The sequence below is a fragment of the Paramisgurnus dabryanus genome, chromosome 1, assembly GCF_030506205.2.
Source record: "Paramisgurnus dabryanus chromosome 1, PD_genome_1.1, whole genome shotgun sequence".
NCBI classification, from domain to species: domain Eukaryota; kingdom Metazoa; phylum Chordata; class Actinopteri; order Cypriniformes; family Cobitidae; genus Paramisgurnus; species Paramisgurnus dabryanus.
Genome location: NC_133337.1, coordinates 51,110,244 through 51,136,073, shown reverse-complemented (window position 1 = coordinate 51,136,073; position 25,830 = coordinate 51,110,244). Strand labels below are relative to the sequence as shown.

At 37.0% G+C, this 25,830-nt stretch overlaps 2 protein-coding genes across 2 annotated transcripts in view; one reads left to right on the top strand and one right to left on the bottom strand.

The window, feature by feature from the left end:
- LOC135744526 (urotensin-2 receptor) overlaps positions 1-2,648 on the top strand; it is a 10,596-nt gene extending 7,948 nt beyond the window's left edge. Inside the window, 1 exon segment of the mRNA XM_065262711.2 lies at positions 2,519-2,648. The gene's annotated coding sequence lies outside the window, so the exon portion shown is untranslated.
- Positions 1,598-25,637, bottom strand: ogfod3 (2-oxoglutarate and iron dependent oxygenase domain containing 3). The gene is made up of 9 exons (XM_065262712.2): positions 25,353-25,637; positions 24,875-25,086; positions 22,899-22,974; positions 22,288-22,330; positions 18,450-18,514; positions 17,868-17,924; positions 15,973-16,126; positions 14,177-14,300; positions 1,598-2,693 (listed from the first exon to the last, which is right to left on the bottom strand). Exons 1-9 carry the CDS (start codon positions 25,418-25,420, stop codon positions 2,557-2,559), a joined length of 936 nt encoding a protein of 311 aa, XP_065118784.2. The 5' UTR covers positions 25,421-25,637; the 3' UTR covers positions 1,598-2,556.
- Between the last annotated feature and the right edge of the window lie 193 nt (positions 25,638-25,830).

Here is a 25,830-nt window from a genome sequence, read left to right as displayed (position 1 = left end):
CCCATGAGTAATCTAGAGCGAGTAACGCGATGCCCCGCATTTGGTGTGTACGTAGCATTATGCAGGGTTCACACCAGACGCGGTAGAGGTGGCAAGCGCGAGTGATTTACATGTTAAGTCAAAGGCAAAGACGCGAATAGGCATCCTGCGGTGCGTAAGGCGCGGCTCGCGCAAGTTGAATGATCTGAACTTTGGCAGATTTCCACGCCACGTAAACCAATCAGGACCTTTTACATTTACCACGAGGGCAATGAATTACAGCAAGTCCTGCGAGTAATCTAGAGCGAGTAACACGATGCCCCGCATTTGGTGTGTACGCAGCATTACTGTGGATTCACACCAGATGCGAGTTCAACGGTTTGCGCGAGTAGATTATAAACAAAGTCAATGCAAAGACGCAATCAGACACGTAATCACGTCGGGCAATGCGAATGACGCGATATGGGCGGCACGTTTGCCGCGAAAACACGCGCTATTTGCCTCAAACGTGTCTCTGCCCATGTTGAAAATATTCAACTCGATCGAAAAATTCTCAAGACACGTAGTTAAATCCCACGAGTAATCTAGAGCGAGTAAAAATGCCCGTGTTTGGTGTGTACGTAGCATTATGCAGGGTTCACACCAGACGCGGTAGAGGCGGCAAGCACGAGTGATTTACATGTTAAGTCAATGCAAAGACGCGAATAGGCATCCTGCGGTGCAAATGACGTTGAAGGCGTGGCGCGAAAGGCGCAAGTTGAAAAATCTGAACTTTGGCAGATTTCCGTGACACGTTAACCAATCAAGACCTTACTGTAGTAGTGACATAATTATAGGAAGTGAGCGGAGTCTCAGCGGAGTTGCAGAAGCTCTTCCCATGATGCAAATTTCCGCGTGAATGTCTCAAATGACTAGAATTTCACGCACGAATGAAGCGAGTAAACTTAAAATGTTCAAGCGTCCAACTAAGCATGAATAGCGTGTTTTTGCTGCCTCTACAGCGGCTGGTGTGAATGCACCATTAGAGTACCACCCCAGCGACAGAAAAAGGTACAGTTTTGTACCTTTATTTCTGACATTGTTCTCTAAAAAATGTTGGGTTACTTCAACCCAGCATTGGGTCAAAAAGGGACAAACCCAAACTGTTGGGTTGTAATTTAACCTATGCTTGGTTGTTTTTAACCAATTGTTGGGTCAAAGATAAAAATTTGAGTTGGGTTTGTCAACTCCAGAAGATGTGGATGGGTAGTTTCTCAGTGTATTGATAAACGTGTGAGAAAAGCAGCAGTTAAGCCTGTTCAGAAAGGACAATGGGATGGCCCACAGATTGTGGTTCATGTTGGCAAAGACCTGCTTGTTTTGCATAAACCTAAACCGATATGAACACTCTGAACATTAGGTCATGCTCATTCATACAGTAATACATGAATAAATTAGCGACTGCATAAAGGAACATTATATACCAACAGAGATTTTCAATTAGGCTGCTGGTGATGTGGAAATAAACTGCAACAACAAATTAAACATCAGACAAATTTCAGTCATGAATCATCACACATCACCAGGGACAAACAAGAGGTCTTAATAAAAACCTTATCCTAGAATGATCCACTGATGCATGGATATCAAAAACAGGCTTTATTTGTATTAAAAGATTTGGAGCTTGCAATTGACAATTACAAAAGGAAAACTCTCAAGGAGATTTCAAGGGTAACCGTTTTATTTCTGTTTGACATGAGAGAAGTAACAACCTTCTTTTCGGGTGAGAGCATGCAAGTTTGACCCTTAGGTCTGCAAAAAAGCCAATTAGCCATTAGCTGTCAAAACAAGTGGTCATAAACAAGTTCATCACGATTGGAAAATCTTGATGTTCATGTAATTCACTAACACAACAATTTGAATTAACTGTAGAGAGGAATGTGTTATGTGATTCATGAAACAAAACTGTGTTCTTGGCATTGGAAAACAACAGAGGTGTTAAAATGAACCAAACACGTGAATATAATGATACATTACTGTAGAAAAGATTTGAAAAAAGATTGGAAACTTTTCAAAGAGGGTAAAGTGCATTACTGATTAAACTTTTTTCTATAAATTATCTTTTGGTCTCTCACAGTTATCTGAACCTTGAGGTTTCAGAAAGTATTTTTAAGCAATGTGCTTTTCAAGAAATGCCACAAGTGGAGATTTTCGATAACCCTACCCAATCTCTGAGTCTGCAATTCATTACACACACCTGTACTGTCATCCCTGCATTGCTTGTCTAGACAATAATTTAACTATAATATAAAAGAATTGAAAGAGTGAGACAAAGCCAGGAATGTTATAAAAAGAAGTCAAATCCACAAAAGGTATCAACGACATGATAGTAGCAAATCTCTTCAAAACACAAAATGCCTTTTAAATTAAAAACAAAAAAGCCAATGCAGTACAGCAAATCCCATTTTTCAATTGAGTTAATAGGAGATTCTTTTTCCATCCAAACTGCTGAATGTGCCTGATGACTCTTTCAGCTTTCTCCTGTGTGTGTGTGCCACAGGGTTCCTGTCACCCATCACCCACTGAGTGAGGTGAATCTTACGGCAGGGAGGGGTTATCGATGGCGTAGTCGGGGTCACACGTAAAGGACACTGTAATGGCAAATCGTGTGCCCCATGTGACCTTCTCCACATGGTGCAGGTTCTCAGAACCAGATGAGAAGAAAGATACCCGACCTGCAGAAGATGAAAAGAGAAGGAAGATGACAGAGAGAAACAGGCTAAGTTCTTTTATAACTAAACTGTTAAAGGGATAGTTCACCCAAAAAACCCCCCTCTTGTTAAACTCTTATGAGTATATTTATTCTGTTGACAATATCAACTGACTTCCATAGTAGGAAAAAAGCTATGGAATTCAATGGGTACTTACCATCGTTTCTCAAAATATATTATTTTAAGTTCAACAAAATAAAGTAACTCATACAAGCATAAAACAACAAGAGGATGAGGGAAACATTTTCATTGTGGGGTGAACTTTCCCTTTCATATCCATCCAAAGAAGGAATTAGAGACTAATGATTTACATACTTTTTCACTAAACAATAATTTTTATACAGATGTGTTTTTAATAAATAGAGCTTTAAATGTTAAGTCCCCTTTAAATTTAAATGTTTGTCTTCGGTTATTTTTGTTGTATTTTAAGGTTAATCGAAGTTTTTAATGACTAAAGCATCTTTAAATACAAGTAACTGCTGGGATAATTGCTATAATGGTCCGATTTTGTTTGGTTGAACTTCTGAATTAAATGCTTAGCAAAATTTTAAAACGCAGAAGGAGGCATTTGCTAAACTTGCTATTTATGTAAATGACCTCCATTATATATCTGACCAGTACTGACCTGTGCAGACCACTATTGAGAAAATTGTATTTAATTTTATCAAATGTCCTTGTTTGTTAAAAAGGCAAGGTTTTAAAACAGGATATGCATGTGTGAAATGAAATTCTCTGAATAAACGCTGTATTCTGGACTGCATTTTATATATATACATATATATAAAAAAGCATCAAAGTTTGATTTCACTCGTTGATTTTTACTATGATTTCAATCTTTAACAAGACTTAACTCAGTCAGTATTAAAGGTATAAAGGTTATATTTACACAATCTTCTTTGGAAGGATGATTTTATGCAGAAAACAGTAAATTCCAAAATAAGGTTGGTTTAGGTTGGTTTTCACAGGGGGAATGTCACAAATGTTAACTGCATACATCAAAAGTATTGCTTTGTAGTGCACTTAACAACATGCCTGGTCAGAGCTGCAAACAGGTTTTCTCAATGTGTTGTTTATAAAACAGGTCCATGGGGAACCTATAAAATATGCTTCACAACACCATTTGGTAGAAGCAAAGACAGCATTTATATTAATAGCAACCGGAACCAACACTTACTGTACAAGAACAACTCTGCACTATTTTTATGCTAGTGCTGTATAATCTGGTGGTGAGAGGACAATAAATTAAAAATACATTGATTTTCCTTTAAAGGATAATTCCGGTATTTAACACTTTGAGTCTCTTTTCTGGTTTGTTTTGGATGAACTACAGGGATGGACACAGAAATTTTGACAATGGGTCGTGTCTTGACTTTTTGACTCGTTTAGAAGCGTCTCTAGACTGTTTCAGAATGGAAGTCAAGGGCCATGCACAAACATGCCATTAAAACAACACTTAACGTTCATTTTCAAAACTGTGCTACTCACCGATTTCGTGGTGTTCGTTGATGATTAAAAACAAGTTGTGTTGCGAAATACAGTTTCTGTCGTGTTTTATTTGGCATTTTGTAAAATTCCATTGACTTCTCTTGGAAGACTCATTGCTCGCTGATATATCACTCCGCCGCCGGGAAACAGAAAAGGGTCTGTTTACATGTGGTTGTAGTTTTTTCGCTCGGTTTCTCTCAGAATAAATTTTTCCCATATTTGATGGCTCAGTGACCAGCTTTAGGTTTGAAGTTGAGCTTGATTGTGACTGTCTATACGCTAGACACCGAGCGTACTTGTATGGCAAAGTGGTTGTCGCCATCAAGTGGTCGGGAGTGTGTTAACGCTTCAGACTCCGGAAGTACGCGGTTGTGAGGTATCTGAAAAAATAGTTCCACTATAGCAAATAACACGGATTGAAATCATACATTGCGCCAATATATTTGTTTTTAATCATCAACGAACACCACAAACCACTCGGTGAGTAGTACAGTTTTGAAAATGAACGTTAAGTGTTGTTTTAATGACATGTTTGTGCATGGCCCATTGACTTCCATTCTGAAACAGTCAAGAGACGCTTCTAAACGAGTCAAAAACTCAAGACACGACCCATTGTCAAAATTTCTGTCCATCACTGTAGTTTATCCAAAAAAAAACAGAAATGAGACTCAAAGTGTTAAATACCAGAATTATCCTTTAAGTGATTATTTTGTCATTTAAGCTATAAATGCATGAGAACAATAGAGGGAGGAAACATTCAACAAATAATTGAAATGTTATGACATCATCAATCATGTGATTTTTCTTAAGTGCCAAATTTTTTTAAGATACTACTAAGCAAATATCATGTTTATTATGAATATATTTTGGGTGGATGCAGTTGCATCATTTGGACAATTTTAAAGGCGATTTTCTCAATATTTTTTTGCCCCCTCAAGATTCCAGATTTTCAAGTACTTGCATCTCGACCAAATATTGTCCTATCATAACAAACAACACATCAATTAAAATCTATATTCAACTAACAATATATAAATCTTATTTAAAAAATTACCATGATGTCTGGTTATGTAGTAGATAGACAGCTTATATATGAATAGGTTTTAGGCAGGAGATAAAACAAAATGTAAATTTAGGGATATATTTAACAGAAGCCTGTTTGTGTGAAAAATGTCAGATCTCACAGTGACCTCCGCAGGTTAAACCTGGAGTTCTGATACACACCATGCTGCATTTGCACTAATTAGACAAGTCTAATCTTGTATCCTTCACCTGAAGACGCAAAAAGCGACCTTTGCTAAACAAGGTGTTTATGCAAATTGCACCCATTTGTGTCTGCACTGTTCTAACCATCAGACCACGATTGATTATCAAGGAAACACTGAATTTCATTAAAATGATACTTTAGGACTGGGTGTTTTAGACACTGAATGATAAAAAATAAGAAAGTAACAGAGCTGTATGGTACCCTGCATTGCTAGAGGATAATCTATAATGGAAGCTGTGAGAAGGGCCTATGGATATCTGGAGTATTAGTGCTGGGAAAGTTTAAATCCCGGTTACACTGTTTGCATATGAATGAGAGGACAGTTTGACTGACTGTGTGAGCGAAACAGGCACCAGAAATATAATAATCATTCATTAAGTTGATTATTTTTATAATTATTTTAGAATTAACAAACAAGGTGATTTGAATAGTACATGATTCACCAGAGCACCAATAAAAAGCTATTCTTCAATTGATTCTAATGATGTGTTAGTATTTCCATAATAATGCTTTTAATCACAGTGGACAAATATGGGGAGGTAATGGGAAATTTTTGTGTGGAAATGTTTTGCTTTAAATATAAAAATGAATAAAATATTTAAAAAATATATATGACTTTGGTTCTAAAACGCTATAAACGCCTTTTTTACATAAAAAATAAATAACCGCCCTAATCAGTATTGTATTTGGTCAGTATTAAAAAGTAAATTCTTAATTTTACGCAAAATCCAATATCTGCCGTGTTATTCTGTCATCTTTTCTCCCTTTTTTCCCAAAACGCCAGGGCTTAAAATTAACTTTTTTATTTGGTAGCACTGGTGCTCCCAACTTTAAAGAGTTAGGAGCACCAGCAAAAATGTAGGCGCATCCATCCAAAAATTTAAAGGCACCAAAACTACAATGTATATGTTAAAAGATTTATTTTATTAAAAATAAAACGCCACCAAGGCCGACATTTAAAATTTGGTCTTCTATTTATTTTATTTTATTTTTTGCTGCATAGATGATTAAGATTACAATAGAAAAATCTAGCAAACACGTAAAACACTGATTAATTGGGACATTACAAAAGTGACCTTAATATAGAAGGCTAATATATATATATATATATATATATATATATATATATATTGGTATTGATAACTGCATTACCAGGATGCTATTACTACTAAATAGGCAATGTTTTAAAAAATACTATAAAAACAGACCATCAGCATTGTCGTGTTCCACATCAACATGGACCACAAGGAATGTCCATTCACCAGCGCATGCGCACATACACTATCAAACACTCTTTGACAGACAGGTCGGTGTCTCCATCAATAATGAACACATTTGTCATGACACTACTTGTGTTTTTGGCACTTTCGCCATGTTTAAGCAAGGTCTGGCGCTTAAAATGTTTTGATTCCGCCACCAACGCCGTTTTATAGGATTTACAGTAAACACAGTAAGTTACATCGAGCCATTCTCATAGCGGAGACACTCAAAATCTTTAAGCCACTCTCTCCGAAAGGTTTAACGTCAAGTCTTATCTTCCGGTGGTGGAGTCGCATTTGAATCCGGATCGTCGTCATTAATTACAGTAGTAACATTGGCTGTAGTCGGCTCGTTCTCGTCATGCTTGCGGTTCGTCTTTCACATTTTCGCGCTTCACGTACCAACATAGCACGGCAACAAGGAATGACTGACGCTCATATTAGCCAATCTGCGGTCTTCATTAAATGTAAGAACTTAACCTCTTCAACCCTGAGGACCCTGTCCCGGGTCCAGAATTTCGTATTTTGACTTAATATAAAATATTCTTTTAATCTTTGATGCTCCGTCATGAACCCCAGTAACACATATGAGATACTGTTTGAAAGCTTAGAGTCTCTACTTTCTGCAGATATGCATCACTTTGACACATCTTTTACTGTAAGAAAGTTATTTACACTTAATTTACACTATCACCCCCCCAATATTTTATTATATCATTTAATATTTACATATTTCATATTTTTCAAAAATGACAAAGATGGGCAAGTCTTATATCAAATGAAAGCTCTCATTCTCAGGAATAAGGCTACAGCGTTATTTTTGTTCTAATATCAACACATATCCAACAATCACTGAATGAATAATAAGGTAAAAAATGGTCTTTTGTAAACATATGGGAAACTTGAGTGTGGACTGCCTCAGATAGCACATATAGCCACAAATGATACATCATCTTTTATTTTAGGTCCTACTCTAAACAATGAGTCCATTCACAGCATTTTCTTTGGTTGTGTGCATATATAATCCCTTGCTATTTATTATATGTGCAAAACAAAATATTAATATTTTTATGAAAAATGTATTTCCGCACCCTTCAGTAAAATAAGAATATCTTTTGAATGCGACATGATAAAGAGTTCATTCTTTTTTTGGGTGTTTACTGTCTGCTGCTGCTAACAACCAGAACTGTCTGCAGTCTGCTAGAGCACCCAGAACCAGAGTTAAACACTATCAAAGACAGTGTTTACAACATAAAAAAGAAAATTTGGTGTTTCATCATATGAAAAACAACATAAATAACAATATTTGTCACAAACAGCAGCTTTTTATGTAACTTCAAAGGGTTTTCTTTAAAATGATATAAAGAAATTGCATTTATTCCACTGTATGTGGTTATGGGGACACTTCAAATGTTCTTAGGCAGAAATTGTATACAAAAAGGGTATTATTCCTCCCTTCAGTTGGAGTAAAATAACTTTTGCATAGATTATGATAGAGAAAAAATTCCTTTTTCCTCTGTAAGCTGACAATTGCTGGAATCAAACAAAACTGTCTGCAGGGACCTGAGATACCCAGGACCAGAGTTATATACTTTCAAATAAAAACTTTAGAAAAAAACATCAAAAAGCGCCTATTTATTTTTGTGTTTATTAGAGGACTGATATCACATACAACCATGTTGAGCACTTTTAACAGTGTTTTATGTAATTTCAAAGGGTTTCCTGTAAAATGATACCAAACTTTTGTATGTAAACCTCTGCATGTGGGTATGGGATGCTTTTGAAATTGGGTAGGCCAAATCCAGGCGAAAATCTCCAAAATAGCTTCAGGGTGTAAGAAGTTAATGGTGAAATTTGATTGGTTATGTAACGTTGGAGAGAACACTGAACCTGGGACAGCAGCACGCTGAATCACAATATAAATCAAGTCCCACCACAACAAAATGGGCAGTCGCACAAATGCTCCCAAATATATTTTAAGGCCGCACAGATTAAATTTCGGTCACATATGCGACCAAAATAGTCGCAATTTCGAGCCCTGCAAAACGCGATAAACGCCAGTCCATCTTCTCTGCAGAATGCAATAAATCGCTCAACAAATCACAGCGCACCATTTCACACTTTGTAAACAACAATAGCCACGCGCTGAATACACACAAAATCCTAGTTTTCCCTCATCTACTTTGTAGGAATCAACAAACAAACAAAAACAAAATAATACTTTGATGGCATTGATAAACCTGTGGTGGTTTTATGTGGTGGGGTAGAAACATCAGCCATCAAAATCAAATAATTTTTGCAAGAGGCACTCGGGCGAAGGAAAAATGCCGGCTGTTGCTTGTTCTCCTGACAGCATCAAGCTTCTGTCGTGCTAACACATTGACCCAAGGGGATCTTATGGAAAACTTTCCATTATTTTACTCTAAGTCAACAAAAAACGAGCAGAACCAAAACATTTTACAGCTGATCGCTGTCAAAAAAGTTCAGCGACAAGTCCCAAGGATGACAGCAGCACTGACAGTGTTCTTAATATAACAAAGTAAGTGTTTTGATTAATGCCATTAATGTTTATTTTTTAATCAGTGTACAACACTATTCAACTAAATGAATGCACATTTATATATCGATTCAACAGATTTATTTATTTTGAATAAAAAACTTGGCATGAATTTATTGCATTTAGCGGAAACAATAATCTTTAATTTTATAATAAATCTTTGAAAATCAAATTATGGATTTTAATTTGTAATGTTATTATAACCTAAAGATGCTATGTGAAAGTTTGTAACAGAAAATAGTGGTTTTCATCTTGTCACTTTCTTGGTATAGAAAACACATTTTTACCAAAATTAGTCAAAATGGATTTATTGTGTTTTGGAACCAAACTCTCGAAATGTATAATTTATGTATTTATTAATTTATTATTATTATTATTATGAATAATAAAAAATTGTATTCATTAAAAATTTGCTTTTATAGCAAAGATCCAGCTATAATCAAAAGTGATGCATTCATCAAAACATTTATTTTATGGGAGAAAAATTCCATTAAAATCATTTTGGAAAAAAATCAAATTTTCTTCAATGTCATTTGTTTGCACATCAAAGACCACAGCTGCTGCTGCCAACCCACTGTATTCTTTGAACTGTGCACATTTTCTCTCATCTGCCACAAAACTTATACGTGAGCACAGCCAAAAAAATACTTGCTTTTGCTTTTCCACCTGACGCTAAAAATGCACCTGTCACCACTTTCAACCCCCTCAGCTAGAGCTGATTATACGAGGAGCTCTGTGGGATAGGAGTGCATCAGTCCTCCGCGGCTCTCAAATCAGAAAAAAGCAACCGTGATCCCACAGGACTGGAGCGCCAGGCCTCAATTTTCCCAGTGTGACAAACCCAAAGTGCCTTTATCCCTGAGAGACGTCCCCTCCGACCTCATCTCCGCATGTATGACGTTATCTTCACACTCATATTTGTGCATCTCTACACATGCCGGTATTTGTCCTCCCTCTGGGTCTTCGTAAAGGGGGAGGTTGATTGTAAGTCTGAATCTAGATATAATTACAGGCTGCTCTACAGAGTTATCCATCAGAGTAATAATTACCTTAGTCAAGATCACAGGCTCATCAGCCACACCTGACAGATAATCAACATAGTCGGAGCGTGTCGCTTATGCCACTCGGAGAACAGGAACATTTTCCAGCTGCTGCAGCCAACCCACTGTATCCCAATTTATTTAAAACTGGAGGCAGACATTCAAAACGTAGCGCCCTAACTGGAAATGGGGCATGCGGGGGATGAAGGGGTGAGGTGTTCAAGTACTGCAAACATCAGGGTCTGATGAATAATGCATTTGGGTATTTTAATCCTAGAAGTGACACTAATGCTGAAAAATCTGAGAATTTCTATTTTTTCCATTGTATCTGTCACAGTTTTTTTTTTATATTTTTAAATAATTCAGGCTCCTGTGTATGTTTAGGGGTAAAGCGCAAAAGCATATCTGCATTACCCTCACGTTCACCTGTCAAAACTCTCCAATCAGCTTGATGAGGAACGTCTGATCAATTGTCACGCTATGTACAGTATGTGGCAAAACCCTCTCAGCAGGCCAGAAAAAAAATTTCAGAGACAGTTCTTCATCATATGATGCCACTTTATCCAAGTGCACCTTAACCGGGTTGGAAAACAGCAGATATTATTCACTCAAAAATGACAGGTTCTAATAAAGAGCTGAACGGTAAATGAATTTGCATACACGAGTCAAAATAACAGCGTGTCTGTGCAGAATCAAATAATCAGCCAGCTATTTGTGGATCATGTTATCGGGGGACATTAACAAAATGCCAGGTTGAGAAAACAAAACCGTAAGTCCATGCAGAAGGTACTGTATGTAAAATGAGCTGTAAAGATCAAGGCTGTAATCTGTGTGACAGACTTACTGAAATCCTGTTGCTTGTGCTTGGCATGGATATAAAAAAGTGATAATCAAGGCTAATGCTTTAGGATGCAAAAACAGCGCCACTTATAATAACCTCATGAAATGTACTGTATGTACACTACTTGCACTGTTTTGCACAAATGAGATGTGCTAATAATCCCTATATCCTGTATTTTTCTGTGTATTCTGTGTATATAGACAATTTCATTATACGCACATGCGTTGCCACGGTTATGTGACTGGTTTGATGCAGATTTAACACCCTGTATGGCAAGAGGTAACCTTTTTGGTAAAAATGCATAAAAAAATCTGTGTTTAATATTGTCTGTCATTAACCCTTTCCCCGCCAGCGTTTTTAAAAAAAAGTTGCCAGCCAGCGCCAGCATTTTTCATGATCTTCAAAAAAGTTTAATGCCTTCCAGAAAATGTTCTTCTTTAAATATATAAATAAACAAGATATAAGATGAAAGAACAGACCCTCTGCTTTAAAAAAATAAGTTCTCTTGTAATCACCTCTCAAACATGGGTAGGTTTCTTCAAAAACACCCAATTTTAAGCAAAAAGCTGAGATAATCCCATTTTTGCGAAGGACTTTTAATAGAGATCAGATGCAGAGCGATCTTTAAAACATACAAGGAGTTCTTTCACGTGAGGCGCTACTTCCGGGTTGTATATTATCCACCTGGTGGATAATAGCGGTATTGCGGAAAGACGGAAAATCTCGTCATTGGCGGGGAAGCGTTTTCTCTTAATTGACGAGATATCTCGTCAATGGCGGCGAAAGAGTTAAAGTCAGATTTGGCAAAAAAAGTTAATAAACTTTAGATGCTTATATAGAAGCAAATTTGATTAAGATTGATTTTGAATCAAAATCACAACCTTGAACTTTGAATAAAAAAAATGGAATCGTCGATGCTGCCACGCCCCCATGTCACGTCCAGTCGGCTTGCCAAGCGGGAAAAAAAAAACATGTGCTGAGTGCTACGAGTCAACCTCCTCGAACTTGGCTAGCTACAGCCAGTCAAGATAGCACGGCAGATGCAGGAGACAACACTCGAGCTGCTCTTTACATGGGAAAGAAAAAAACAAAGCACACATGCGTGCACAGCAGAATGGCGTCTGTGACAGGACATCTGTTTAAGTTTCACGACAGCATTTAAACATGACTTATTGGGGTATAGTCTCCAGGAGTTTCCCGCAGCAATTTTTTGTTCGGGCGGGCCCGCCTAAGCTGGGAAACCCTACCGCCTTAACTAGGTCGTTAAAAAAATTTTTTTTTTATAAAATTCGTTGCAAAAAAGACCGTCAAGTGAGTCTCGGAGAATAGTGCGGACGCTCGTAACACCGCGAGCGGGCACGCGCGCCACATGGTCGAAATGAAAGACGTGGTCCGGACAGTCACTATCTGGAGGATAACTAGCAAGTTGTTAAAACATCTCAGAATATAGCGCATCCGCGCTTCACACCGTGAGCGTGCACGCGCACGACATGGCCGAAATGGTCCGTCATGTCTGGAGGATAGCCAGTTGATAAAACACGTGTCCGTGAGAACTGTAAGTGGACTTATGTTTGGGGTTTATTTAAGCCTGTTATTGTATTAGTCTATAGTTCTTGCAAATTTAAAGTAAGTTAGCTGGTGATTTTGTTGTTTGAGCAACCTGATAGCTAGGTTTCACGTGCCTGTTGATTAGATATAATTGTTGAGAACTCTTGCTCACTTTATTTATGTGCATTATTTACATGCTACATTAGTTAAACTCCTTTAAGATAATGTAATTAAAAGTGGAAAAAAATCAGTTTTTACAATTTTTGCGCTATCTATTATCGTTCGCCAGACGTTCTTCAACATCTGCTTCAGTTTGTGTTTATTAACCCTTTAGTTTCACTTCATCACACAGCTATTCCCATTAGAGGTAAAAACATTTAATTCATTAATAATCTAGTATGTGTTCATTTTCTGTCATAGTTTCTTCAAAATTAAGTTTTATTTGAGTGTTTTAAATGAAAATATTTAAATTTTCATCATAACGCGTACCCCCTGCCCCTTTGATTGCCACGAACCCCCAACCTCACCACCTTAACTAACAAATTTTCTGCTGGAAACCCTGGTCTCACAATCTGATGGTAATAAAAGCCTATTTTTAAGTTGCAAAGTACTGACAGATGTTCATCTGAAAGGAAGTTTTATTTTATCAGGTATGTCCGTGTACCATATTTTTTCACTGGCAGCACAACTAACATGGCAGGGCATTTCCGGGTTCAAGGTCAGATATTATATTTCATAAAAGTCTAGTCTAAAAATGGCATAGCATTTTTTTGTGCTTTCGAATCGAATCGTGACCTCAGAATTGAAAATGTAATCGAATCGAGGATTTGGTGAATCATGACACCCCTATATTTGATTACAGGATTGCAGCTTTCAGTAGCCTACAAACATAAGTGCACAGGAATGAAACAACTTGCCAGTAGACATTAGGTTTATAGCCTATAAAAAAAAACGTGTTTTTACCTATAAACGTGAAAAAAAATACTAGACAAACATCATTTTGTGATTTTCAGGTGATGTAAGGGTGAGTAAATGATAACAGAACCTTCATTTTTGGATCAACCATACTATAAATACACCAGTTAGCATTTGAAGTGGATCCAAACCTTTCATAAAAGTTCATAAAACCAATTCCCAATTCACGCTCTTGTCTTTGAACAGCTTAGATGAACTTTTTTCATCCACTTCAAATGTTGACTAGTGTATAAACCAGTAAACACTACAGCACAATGCATACATTATTTAGTTTGGTTGAACATCCTTGCCAGCACAACAAAGCAACACTTGCTTAACCAGTGAGGTGGGTGGGATGTGGTTATCACTCTGGCCAATCAATCAAAAGATGATACATTTTCTCATATTTTTGGATAAATATTCAAACCTACAAAACCTACATTGCAATGCAGTTGTATACCAGACCAAGTTGATGTGTGTTACTGTTTAGATTTACCAGCACGTGGCTCCACAGTTTTGTTGCTACTGGAGTCCATGAAGACAAACCGACCACCGCCAAAGTCCACACCATAATCGGATAAGTACAGTAATGATGTGTAATCAAATGATCCATAGGTCTCCTATAAAACAAAAGAAAAAACATATACTTATGTTCCCATTGGTCGAGCATTATGTTTGCACAGCAAAAGCTGTGGGTTTGAAGGAACACAAATACTGAAAGAAAGGTATGGATTGAATGCACTGCAAGTTGTTTTGGATAAAAGCATATGCCAAATGTATATGTTAATGTAATATTTATCTTTTCTCTATAACCTCATACAGTTCAAATCCCAGCACGAGTCTGAAATATTATTCAGGAGATTGCATGCATAATTTAAATCCAAGCAATGATTAGAAGCCATGATCTCATTTGTGCATGTCTTTTAAATAATATTTTAAGAAAAATCTCTGTTAAGCAGATTTCTTTATTTATTCATCAACTCATACATTTTATTACTATAGCTATGGTGGAGAATTTAAAAACTGGAGCACTCGGGTAAACCTAAGATTTCCTGACTGTGTAAGACTTTTAACAGCGTCCCTTGGACTTTAAACATGCCCTGCTTTATACAGAAAAACCCTTTAGGGAGCCCAAAACACAAAGGCGTCAGTTCTCTGCCCATCATTTCAGACTTTTAACTTTGTTAATTAACACTTGAGTTAAACCGACGTATTCCTGAAAGTTGTGCTTTGGAAGTGCAAATATTTGGTCTCATTCACTAATAATTGCACACATTTTTTGTATTTATAAGTAAGGAATACTTGACGACGGGATTTTGAATTAAAGAAAATCATGCAAACCCAAGATGGTAATGTGGCACGACGCGAAGCAAACGCCAAACAATGTTGAAATGGTACAATTTAAAAAAATAAGAGAGCTACAATGACCTTCGCAAAGTCTGTTTGTTTCTCATGCACAATATAAAAGAATACAAATTTAATGTAAGCAGTTTATTCCTCTGATGCGTTAAAGCCAAACATACAAAACTTGCCTGCGAAGTAAAATTAACTTTTGATTTAATCACCCGGATCGCCATACTCATACATGTACAACCAACTCTGAGATCAAAGCTTTAGTTTTAAAGGCCAGCCATAAATGAAGCCTTGATATCAGATCCCCTCCAGACCAGACCTCATTTCAACAGTTCAAAAGTGATGTAGGAACATTACGATTCACCATTCTGCTTCATTTCAAAAGTAATTCATGTCTTTTAAAGGCAACGTCGCTGTGCTAAAAAACCATTTAAGATCAGGTTGAATAAAAAGTTTAGGACTTTTGCTTCCAAACTTTATTGTTTTGAGCGTGTCCATTTACAATGAAGAGAAATCAAAGATATTCAAATATGCTTGAACCAAAGGAGCAAAGTGCCTACAAATTTCATATCTGTATAAATTAGCCAATGTGAATATTGATATAGATCCATTATTTATATCCGAATCCTTTTTGTCGTCTTTCAACTGACTGCATACCTCCCAAGACATGCATTTAAAGTTCTGCTTTACATTTCTAATCACTGAACTAATATGATGTGAAACATTAGGTATTTATAAAATGTCAAATTTGCAATAATATGGCCTATTAAAGCTACAGTAGTTCAAAACATCTGGGCTTGAGTGCATGGAGGTATTTATGGTCCCTGTTCAACATGATTGGCAGTTTCAGAACATTAGATGTGGAGTAAACGGAGTTCTTTAACATTCCTGAGATATGAGCTCAACGTTAGACATTAAAGTGTTATGTGTGAGTTTTACCTTATCAATGTGCGGGTGCCAGTACTCATCATGAGTAGTTTTGGCAGAGCTGCTGTTGATGCCTGAGAAGAAGGTGGGTTTGGTGAGGTACATCTGTGAGGAGTCCAGACCAAAAGTTTCAGCTATCGCCATTTGAATTCGCCCACGTACATCACTGTTGTCGAAAAGGAAAGAATAACAAATTAATTCACAACTATTTTGGTCAATATGAATTTTCTTGAAATTGAATAAAGATCTCAGATGCAAAACCCTCTACGTGCGCCTCACACATTTTCTTGTAAATGAGCATTTTTTTATGTTTAGGTTGAGTATTTGTACTTTAATGGCAATGATAGTTATTAGTCAATAATTTAAATATCTTATTTTTACAAATGTCACACAAGTCATTTCATTGGTATGTAACTAATTTGATTGTCTTTCGCTGCAAATCCCTCTAAGTACTACATCTCCACTTTTAAAAAGTCTCTCTTCACTGTCCTTTCTGAATAAAGGTATAAGGCTTAAACATTTGGTCAAATCCTCAAATATTCTGTAAATCAGGTAAAAAACTCATGCACCTTGATATACATGCACTGTCATTCATCTAATAGAGTACCGCAGGTATGGCCGATTTTTGTAGGCCAACCCTGAAAGTTAGCGGGACACTGGTTCACTTGCTTAAAAAGCCCATTAATTTTTCCCATACACTTTTGGATTAATTCATGTTTTGTCCAACAAGATAATGTTCACAGATGAGTGTAAATGGCAAATTTTGACATTAAATTCATAAAAGAAGTTGTGTTCATCAGTGAAGACTAACTTGTTGGACAAAACATGTAAGCATCAATAAACTTTTGCTGAACACAGAGCCTATTTTTTGCAATAAACCAAAATTATATGGGAAAAAACAATGGGCTTTTTTGCAATGGAACCAGTGTCCCGTTAACTTCCAGGTTAGCCTACAAAAATACATCATCCCTACAGCACTCTATTCTTCTTCTGTGCACTTAGAGGACTTTGCTGAAAAAACAATCACTGCAATATTTAAAGGGGACATATCATGAAAAGCGGATTTCCATGTTTAAAGGCGGGGTGCATTATCTCTGAAAGCCAATGTTGACATTTGAAATCACCAAAACAAACACACCCCATCCCAATAAAATCTGGACCTTTGACAGACCCGCCCCATACATACGCAACCCAGGCAACGATGGCGATTAGTAGACACGCCCTTACTGCTGATTGGCTACAAGTGTGATTTGGTACTTGGCCCGACTCCCTTTCCCAAAGTTTTTTTTTTTAATCATGCACCCTGCCTTTAAGTGCTATAATTGGGTCCCCAGTGCTTCTATCAACTTAGAAAATTTGTAAAAGATCAAACCCAGTAGCTTAGTTTTGGTAAAGCATTCTCTGCAAGCATGTGAAAAAAATATGTCATTGAAATCTGGCTCCCCTTGTGATGTCAGAAGGGAATAATACAGCCCCTAAATCTGCATTATCCAACCACAGCACTGCCATTTAGTGCAGATTTCAGCTCATTCGCATTTAAAAAGACACACCCAAAAACGGCACATTTTTGCTCACACCTACAAAGTGGCAATTTTACCATGTTATAATAAACTAGCTGTGGGGTATTTTGAGCTAAAACTTCACATATGTACTCTGGGGTCACCAAAGATTTATTTGACATCTTAAAAATGTCTTGTGAAATGTCTCCTTTAACGGATTATGTCAACAAAGCAGCCTTAATGAATTGCCTGAGGGCGGGATAAAGCAGATTTTAAGTGAAAGTATTTTTAAGAAAGTGTAATACATGCCGAGAGCATTCAGTTAATATCATTTTTGATGGAGGTGGCATTTAGCGGCCTTTGCATCTGAGCTCTTCAACAAACTTAACTCATTTCCACATCACTCACCTGTATAGCTGAAAATCTTCCTCAGTGAAAACATCTCTTATCTGATCCTTAAAATATCTGGGGATAAAAACATATCGAGTTGAATGACACAAACCAATGAAGTAAACCAGTATGAGACACCGCACCATATGCAAATGTGGGAAGGCAGCTATTCAATTTCCACAGCCATTTCAAAATACAACCGTGATAGATGCACACACAGAAAACTAAAGCTTCACCACAAGCCTGCCAACTCACACCAGCTGTACATTTCATTTGCCAGGGCTAAACACGTTACCCGCATGTGTGTGGGAACAAAAGTGTAAAGCTCTTCAAATGAAATAAGTAAAAAATTCCAGGTGTTATGGATAAAGATCTTAAGCGGACGGCACTGGAAAGCCATTTCGTCACTGAATCCATTGATTTCGGCTATGTTCCTCAGGCCCAAGGGCTTACTTTGATGTTCACATGAAATGCACCTCAAAAACAGACTGATAAAGGTGCGATTTTGACAGATCAACATGCCACTGATGTTTCCTTTGCTGCAGACAGGGCTTACTGTTGGCATGCCGCATGCAAAGTCTCGCCTGATGGATTGCTCACCTGTAGACATTCACAAACTGCTTCCCCATCGACAGAGCCCCAGAGTGAAGGTCCAGGATGGATGCCTGTACACAACAAGAGGGAAATAAAGAATATAAACTGTGGGGAAAATCAAAGTAAAAGTCAAACTAAAGTTTTCTGTGCGGCTTTGGTCTGAATAAATTCAAAAGGAGTCCCCATGAGGACCTGCTGCTGTCCTGAGGGTTAGACTGTATGGTTTTAAAGAGGTTTAATAGATGTTTCTCTGCTTTGCTTGTTGATATTCAGAGTGTATCATAAGGTCAACAGATGGACGCCTCTACATACTGCTATTCCCTGGTCTCTGTCTCCACACACTTCATGAATTAATATGATGGAGCTTATCTGCATTACAGAACCTGACCATGACTGCTCCAATGCACCCTCTTACAACTTAATAAATCACACAATTTAAAAAAGCCCTTTTTGTCTGGAAATACCAGGTTTTTACCTTGCAAGTTTTAATCTATAGAGTAAAACAATGTAGCTTTTATATTTACCTATAGTAAATGTCAACAGATGGACGCAGTACGCTAAAAAGAATGTAATCCACACAGTCTGTGATGGTTTAGATTGTAAACAGGGTTGTGTTTTATTAATTGCTTTTTTCTGCTGTTATTTTCTTCTGTTTTCCATAAAACAGTGCAAGGATAAACTAGTGAGCTTCGCTTAATCCTTTACAACCACTAAATTTAATTTTAGCAGCTGATGATGATGATGATGATGTCATGCTGTGTTCCCTTTAAATACGCAAAGGTTTCTTCCGCTCTTAAAACGTACATTATTTTATTAATCACTCAGTGTGCCAACTATTTTCAATGGAAAGTAACTAAAGCCTTCTTGGAAAGTCGCTAAATGTCACAAAATCACGTTATAACGTAATTAGCATATCAGTGATGTCATCACCTTGTATTTGCATTTCTACTACATTGGCATTTTAAATTTATGTCACATTTCTCTTATCCTCTGAAATGTCACAAACTATATTTTAATACAGCTGAATGCCAAAAAAGGGCTTCTGTTGTTGGACAACAAAACAAGTAAATAGTGAGAGAACATGACTCATTAAAACTAATTGTTAACGTGTACCTTTGTTAAAGCTACAGTCCGGCACTTATCAGAGTTTAGAAATAGCCCAAAAAAAAAACTTTGAGAAAAAACATAACCTGGCATTAAAAACTATCTGCTTGCCTTAGCTCGATTCAAAACGGTAAACATGCAATAATATTTTTAATTCAAGTGGTACTGGTTGATTTTTTTGGGAAATTCGAGCATGTCTTAGTGTCATTACGTCACTTCTGCACACATAAAGAAGGAGACCTGGCTAGTAGGTTATATTGCGTGTGAGGATGATGGAGGTGGATATTTATAGCTTTTCCCACAGCACTTGGTGAACATCTGCAGTGCTTAGTTATATAAAAAGCTGTTCTTCTTCCATCGACTGATTGGTTAGCTTCTGTTTTTAGTAATGTTTTAATGCTGTGTTTCTGTAAACGCGTATAATCATATTACAGCACACACTTAAAATATCCTGTAGTGCATCCTTAAGCCGCCTTTCCACTGCACACGACAAATGACGGCCGATAAGCCGGAAGTCATTCATTTCCTATGGAGAGTCTTAAAGGGTCTGCGTGAAGTGCCGACCATCTGCGGATGCGTAAATATCGGATCCGTTTTGAGCATTGGATCCGTTAAAAAATTTGAACTTGCGCGACTAAACCGCATGCGATATGCCGACTGGAAGTTATGTATTTCATTGTATTCCAATCATAAACTGTTTGTGAGGTAAAAATTATTAATCCTTTTTATTTAACTTTATTAGTAACATTTAAATCCTTTAAAAAAACTTTTGATTACTGATAATAATACATTATTCATTTAATTTGTTTATGTAATTATTTTAATCTTGTCTTCATATGTTCTCTCCAAAAAATATTGTCAATCTTTGTCATATATGCATAGCTGTTTATTGTTTCATTGATTTGCATTCATTTATTTATTCCACATGCATGGTAAATATATTAGAATGAAGCCTCTTGCGCTAGAATGAGCTTCTCTCCCATATACGATTAAACTGAAACTTCATTACGACTGCCACTAGGGGGAGAACTCCGACTGTCGTTTCCGTATGTCGTGTGCAGTGGAAAGGCGGCTTTACTATCAAGATAACATAATAGCGAATTTAATACACGACATGTAGAGAAATAAACGCCATGCAAGTAACGCATCCTCGTTTGTAAACAATACATATGTGGATGCGTGTAACTTACCCACGTGAGGTGTAATAAGAATATTACATGACAGCAAATATAAATGAAAATAAATTAATATTATTATCTTCCTCCAGTCGATCTTCCATTGATCTGTAAAGTTTCCCACTGGGATAAATAAAGTATCTAACTAGTTTATAAAGTTTATCATCCCAATACGCAGTATTTAGTTTTTAAATCGCAGTATTTAGTTTTTAAAAGGATGACAGTATCCACAGCGACGCAGTGATTGACAGATTCTACTCAATACATTGTGTTTATCCGTGCCGATGTACAACCCACGTAAAGTTGATAATTCCACGAATAGCTGCAATTGCAGATTTCGAACAGAGGTGGCGACAAAGAGGAAAAACACCAGACTGCAGCTTTACCCAGCATTCTTTCTTCTACTGAACTGTTCAGTAGTCCTTAGACCAGTGGTTCTCAAACTTTTTCAGCGTGCGGCCCCCCTATGGTGCATTATATGGTGCATTCCTTCGCGGCCCCTAAATATTTTTTATAACAAATTTGTTCTAAAACGTAAAATTTTAATAAGACAAAACATATTAAAGTATACAAAGTAGTGCTGTTGGTTAGTAGCCTTATTTTTTTTAGGTTTAATTACACAGAATTCATGATAAATTAATGTATTTTATTAAATGTCATAAAACTGGGGCCCCCTGGCACCATCTCGCAGCCCCCAGTTTGAGAACCACTGCCTTAGCCAATTCTCAATCTCAAGGATACTTCCTTGGCAGAAATAGTCCTTACAAGTCACTTCCTTCAGAGGCTAGGCGAGGCTCCTTTTAAGCATTCGGAGAACACGTTAAATGGAACAGGCTAGCAAGTGCACATCATTGCGTGATTGAAAGGTGTGCTTTCGGTGCTGCGCGCATAGGATTGTGGGTGATTTCAGCGCATGAAGAGCACGAAGGATACACATATGCATCCTTTCCTGTATATGGGATATTTCTTGAACGAAGGACTCAGTCCTTGGCTGAAATTTCGAGGATCATCGACATCAGACGTCGATGACGTAGCATCCTCGAAATTCTGGCTTACGAGAATCCTTTCTTGACATTGAGAAACGGCTCTGGTCTCCAACATGAAGTTGCCCCCATGGAGTCTGTGAGTTGCCTGCCAAAGAACGTTCTACTAATAGCCTCGATTTTAATATTTATTTATTACATATTAGCTTGGCTTCTTTTATGTATGTCAACATTTTAAATAATGCTAAAACATATCAATAAGTAAAATAAAATAAAATGTACAAGTAAAAGAAAGACAGTTTTAAAAAAAATCACTAAAGGGGTCTGAAAAGTAGTTCAAGTTTAAAAACAACAACACATTTTTTTATTTTTTGTGATGTACTGTTCCTTTATTAAAAGTGGTTTTCTCTGCAGAAACTCAAATCACTCCAGATAATATGGAGCCAACGCATCAAGAGGCATTGAAAAATCATACCTGTGGTCCAAACCATAGTGTATACTGCCATCTACTGTTCTTAACTAGCTGGCTCACATGAATGACCAACTACTACATTTAAAAAAAACTGAAAAGCGTCTACTCACCCCACCATCTGATCCAGCCAGTGATAATCCTTGCTCAGCTAACCTGTAGACCAAAAGAGAACATACAGTATGTTTTTTAAAGAGTGTTTAATGTTTCAAGATGCTTGTCTATGTGTGTTTGAGCAGATGTGGCCAATTGGCCATACCAATTTTTTTAAACCAGCTAATAAATTGGTCAAATAAAAAAAGTCAGGATTAGGAAGTCTATGACATTTTCTCATAAATATAACAATATGTATATTTTAATGTATATTTAAGTTGAGTTTTTTTCTTCTGCTGAACACAAAAGAAAATATTTTGATAATTGATGGAAACCACAAGGCTGGTGATACCCATTGACATCCATAGTATGATAAACAAATACTATGGAATTCACTGGGTACCATCAACTTTGTGCTTACCATCATTTATTAAAATATCATCTTTTGTGTTCAACAGAACAAAGAAACTCATACAGGTTTAAAACAGTGTAAGGGGGAGTAAATGATGACAGAATTTTCATTTTTGGATGGACTATTCCTTTAAGGTAATGGTTTCATAATCTAAACTGTTTTTATCATGCCAATAAAGCATTGAATCTTGAATCTAGTAAAGCAAACCAGTGTGTGTACCTTCTCAGCTTTTGTGCCTCCTCCAAAGTCACGACAATGTCTGAAACGGCTCTGCCACATTTAGTCGGGGTGCAACCTGAGGACAACACACATCACACTCTCGTATCAATTAATTTCAAATGATGACACTTTTTAAATGATAAGTCCCAGTTAAATTCTCTCTTTACACTGTTATGACACAATCTGGGGAAAAAAACTTGCAAAATTAATTTGCTGTTTGTTAATTTGGCATCATCTTATAAAGCAGGTGGCTTTGGTCAAATTGCATCCACTTGTTTATGAAGAGCAAGTAAGACAAAAGCTTAACTTGACTGAGTCGTCATTGCACAGGAAAGAAAAGGTGCCAAAAGCAGCAGTAAACCAAAGAAAGAAGCCAAGAATTCATTCTGATCCTTTGACAATGTAATAATAGTGATGCAACAGATTAAAAAAAATTAAAATACAAGTAAACAAATCTCTGCTCAAAAATGGCAAGAGCTGGAAGAAATTACGAGCGCTGACCTAAACTGACTATCTTCTTGGGAGTCAATGCAAACAGGTTCTTGAAAACAGATCTGGGGGGATTCAACAAGCCAGGGGCAGACTGGGACTAAAAAGTGTCCCTGTACTTTCTCACCCAATGCGGCCCACCACACCCTGCAGGCAACACGCCACAACAAACTGGCCCAACATAAATGATACTTATAGGAAATTATATTTATTATAAAATGATGCATTTGAACTATCTGCCAATGAGAGCTTCCTAACCATGAACAAAAAAACCTCAAGAAAAAAAAAACACAGTATTGTAATCATTATTATTATTTCTCTATAACTAGGGTGCATACCAGCGAACATTGCCAAGCAGCCCACTGGAAAAACTCCCAGGGCTCCAGATGACCAGTTCGCCCCAGCATCTGCAAAACCTCTGAACCGGTTTACTTTATATACAAAAATCTCACTGGCACACATAAATAAAATGGCCTGGCCACTCTGGCATTTGCCAGAATTGCCAGATGGCCAATCCGCCCATGCAACAAGCACTACTTGGATCTGACAGTGTTTAGTGGCAGCAGCTTAGAGAGGCATCAAATCTATTAAAAATGTTTTGTCCGTTTCTGTGCAGAAAGAGTGAGGAAAACAGGAAAGTTGGAATTAGAAAAAACCCCAAAGTTCCTAACACAGCATACTGCTCCAGTCAGCTTCAGGCCAAATTATTAGCTCTCTTTTAATTTCCATTCCCACAGCTCATTTGCAACTAGTGTAAATAGTGTGGGATGAACTAGAACCAAGGGACGGGTTGTTAATCTCAGCATTTGCTTTGTTTGCGGTGCCTACAGCTTTTTGAAGACGGTGTAGTAAGGTGTAGTAATGAGTCCCATGCGGGAAAATCCAGATTGTCAATCACAATTCTGGCCTACCTCCCACCAAACATCACTTTATGATTTACAACAATGATATGCATAGGTGCTGACTTTGTTCAAACAGAGCATGAGGTTAAAACGTAGGCTTCATCTGTGCACTAAAAATGTACTATTAAAGCAACACTATGTAGTTTCCATGTAAAAATGACTTACAGCTCCCCCATGGGGTTGAAAAGTGCAACAGTGCCTGGTATCAGACACTCTTCTGCAGGCAGGGGGAGGGGCGGGGCTGTGTTTCCTACCCTCCACCGCCACTTTCAGAGTGTGCTTGTAGCAGCTAGGAGGCTGCTCAGGTTGCAGCAACAGTACAATTTGTCCAGTTAAAAGTTGTTCTATCACTGAAATAATTTTAGAGGCATTATTTAAAGGTAAAAAAACTACATAGTGTTGCTTTAAAATCATTCAGTTATTGCAAACCACTACCATATGCATACTGCGCAATATTCCAAATGATTTCAGTAAATGAATAAAAACATCTGCCAAATGCATTAAAGTAACATACTGTAATAATTAATTTGCATATATTAAGCAGTTGTAGATGAATTAACTGCAGAAAAGAAATCACCTGTATACCTGGAAAGACTTTGTACTTCTTGTAGTCCTCCGAGCAGTCAACAGTGAAGACTCTGGCCTGAGTGAGGAGCTCCCCTCTTGAAACCAAAGTTTGTATCCTGTCATCAGTCCACGTGTAATACATCCAGCTCACTAATCCAGTGGCAAGCAATATCATAATCGGGATGGTCACATTATCTTTCCAAGAAGAGGCCTGTCTTTGTGCATTTCCCCTTAAATGACAAACATACAGTGTGACACACACACAAATACATACACTGCAATGCAGGTGTTCGCCGCTATAATGTAATAGATTCAACTGTCAGATGGCACAAAGAAACAGGGAACTAACTTACACAAATAAATATCATAATTTTCTTCCATTCTACAACTTTATTTAAGGATTATATATGTAGACGTGTTTTTCAAACTGCATCGCTGATACTAGATTGCAATGCATATTTAATTTTGCTTAAGCTTCAGAAATCGAAATTTTTACCTCTTAATTTTTTTTTCAATGGCGCTACTTTCTGAGTTTTTAGTGATTCCTCTTCGGTGTACAGTCATGTTTTAAAAATATATGTCTGTTTGCGTGAACATGACACGTGTGTAGTTCAATTTCATTCCAGTGTATTGAAAACGTAAAGTGTGAAACAAATAAGACAGTCGTGTTAAACAGTAGACTCCAGGGTTTCAAAATAAAAGTCTCTTAATGCGTAAACAGGACATTTCAGTAAAAATACCACAAACTAACGTCCAAATATGCACAATGAAAATAAATCTATTATGACTGTCATACATGAAAATAAATGAAATAGGAAAATATACGAAATTTAGCATTAAAATAAATTTGCATCAAGATATGTTTTACGTGTTTTTTCAGCATTTAGCAATTTGCGTTTAAATGTTAATTTCTAGCTTGAAAAAAACAGCTGTTCAGCTTATTCCTGTGTAACATTTTGCCGTGTTAAGATTTT

Bases quoted from the DNA above. Each gene is read 5' to 3' on its own strand.
- ogfod3 (XM_065262712.2), bottom strand. From the start codon at position 25,420: ATGACTGTACACCGAAGAGGAATCACTAAAAACTCAGAAAGTAGCGCC. The intron at 22,975-24,874 runs GTATACAGGTGA...TGTTGTCCTCAG, and splicing joins GAAGTACAAAGTCTTTCCAG to GTTGCACCCCGACTAAATGT. The intron at 22,331-22,898 runs GTACACACACTG...TTTGGTCTACAG, and splicing joins GAGGCACAAAAGCTGAGAAG to GTTAGCTGAGCAAGGATTAT.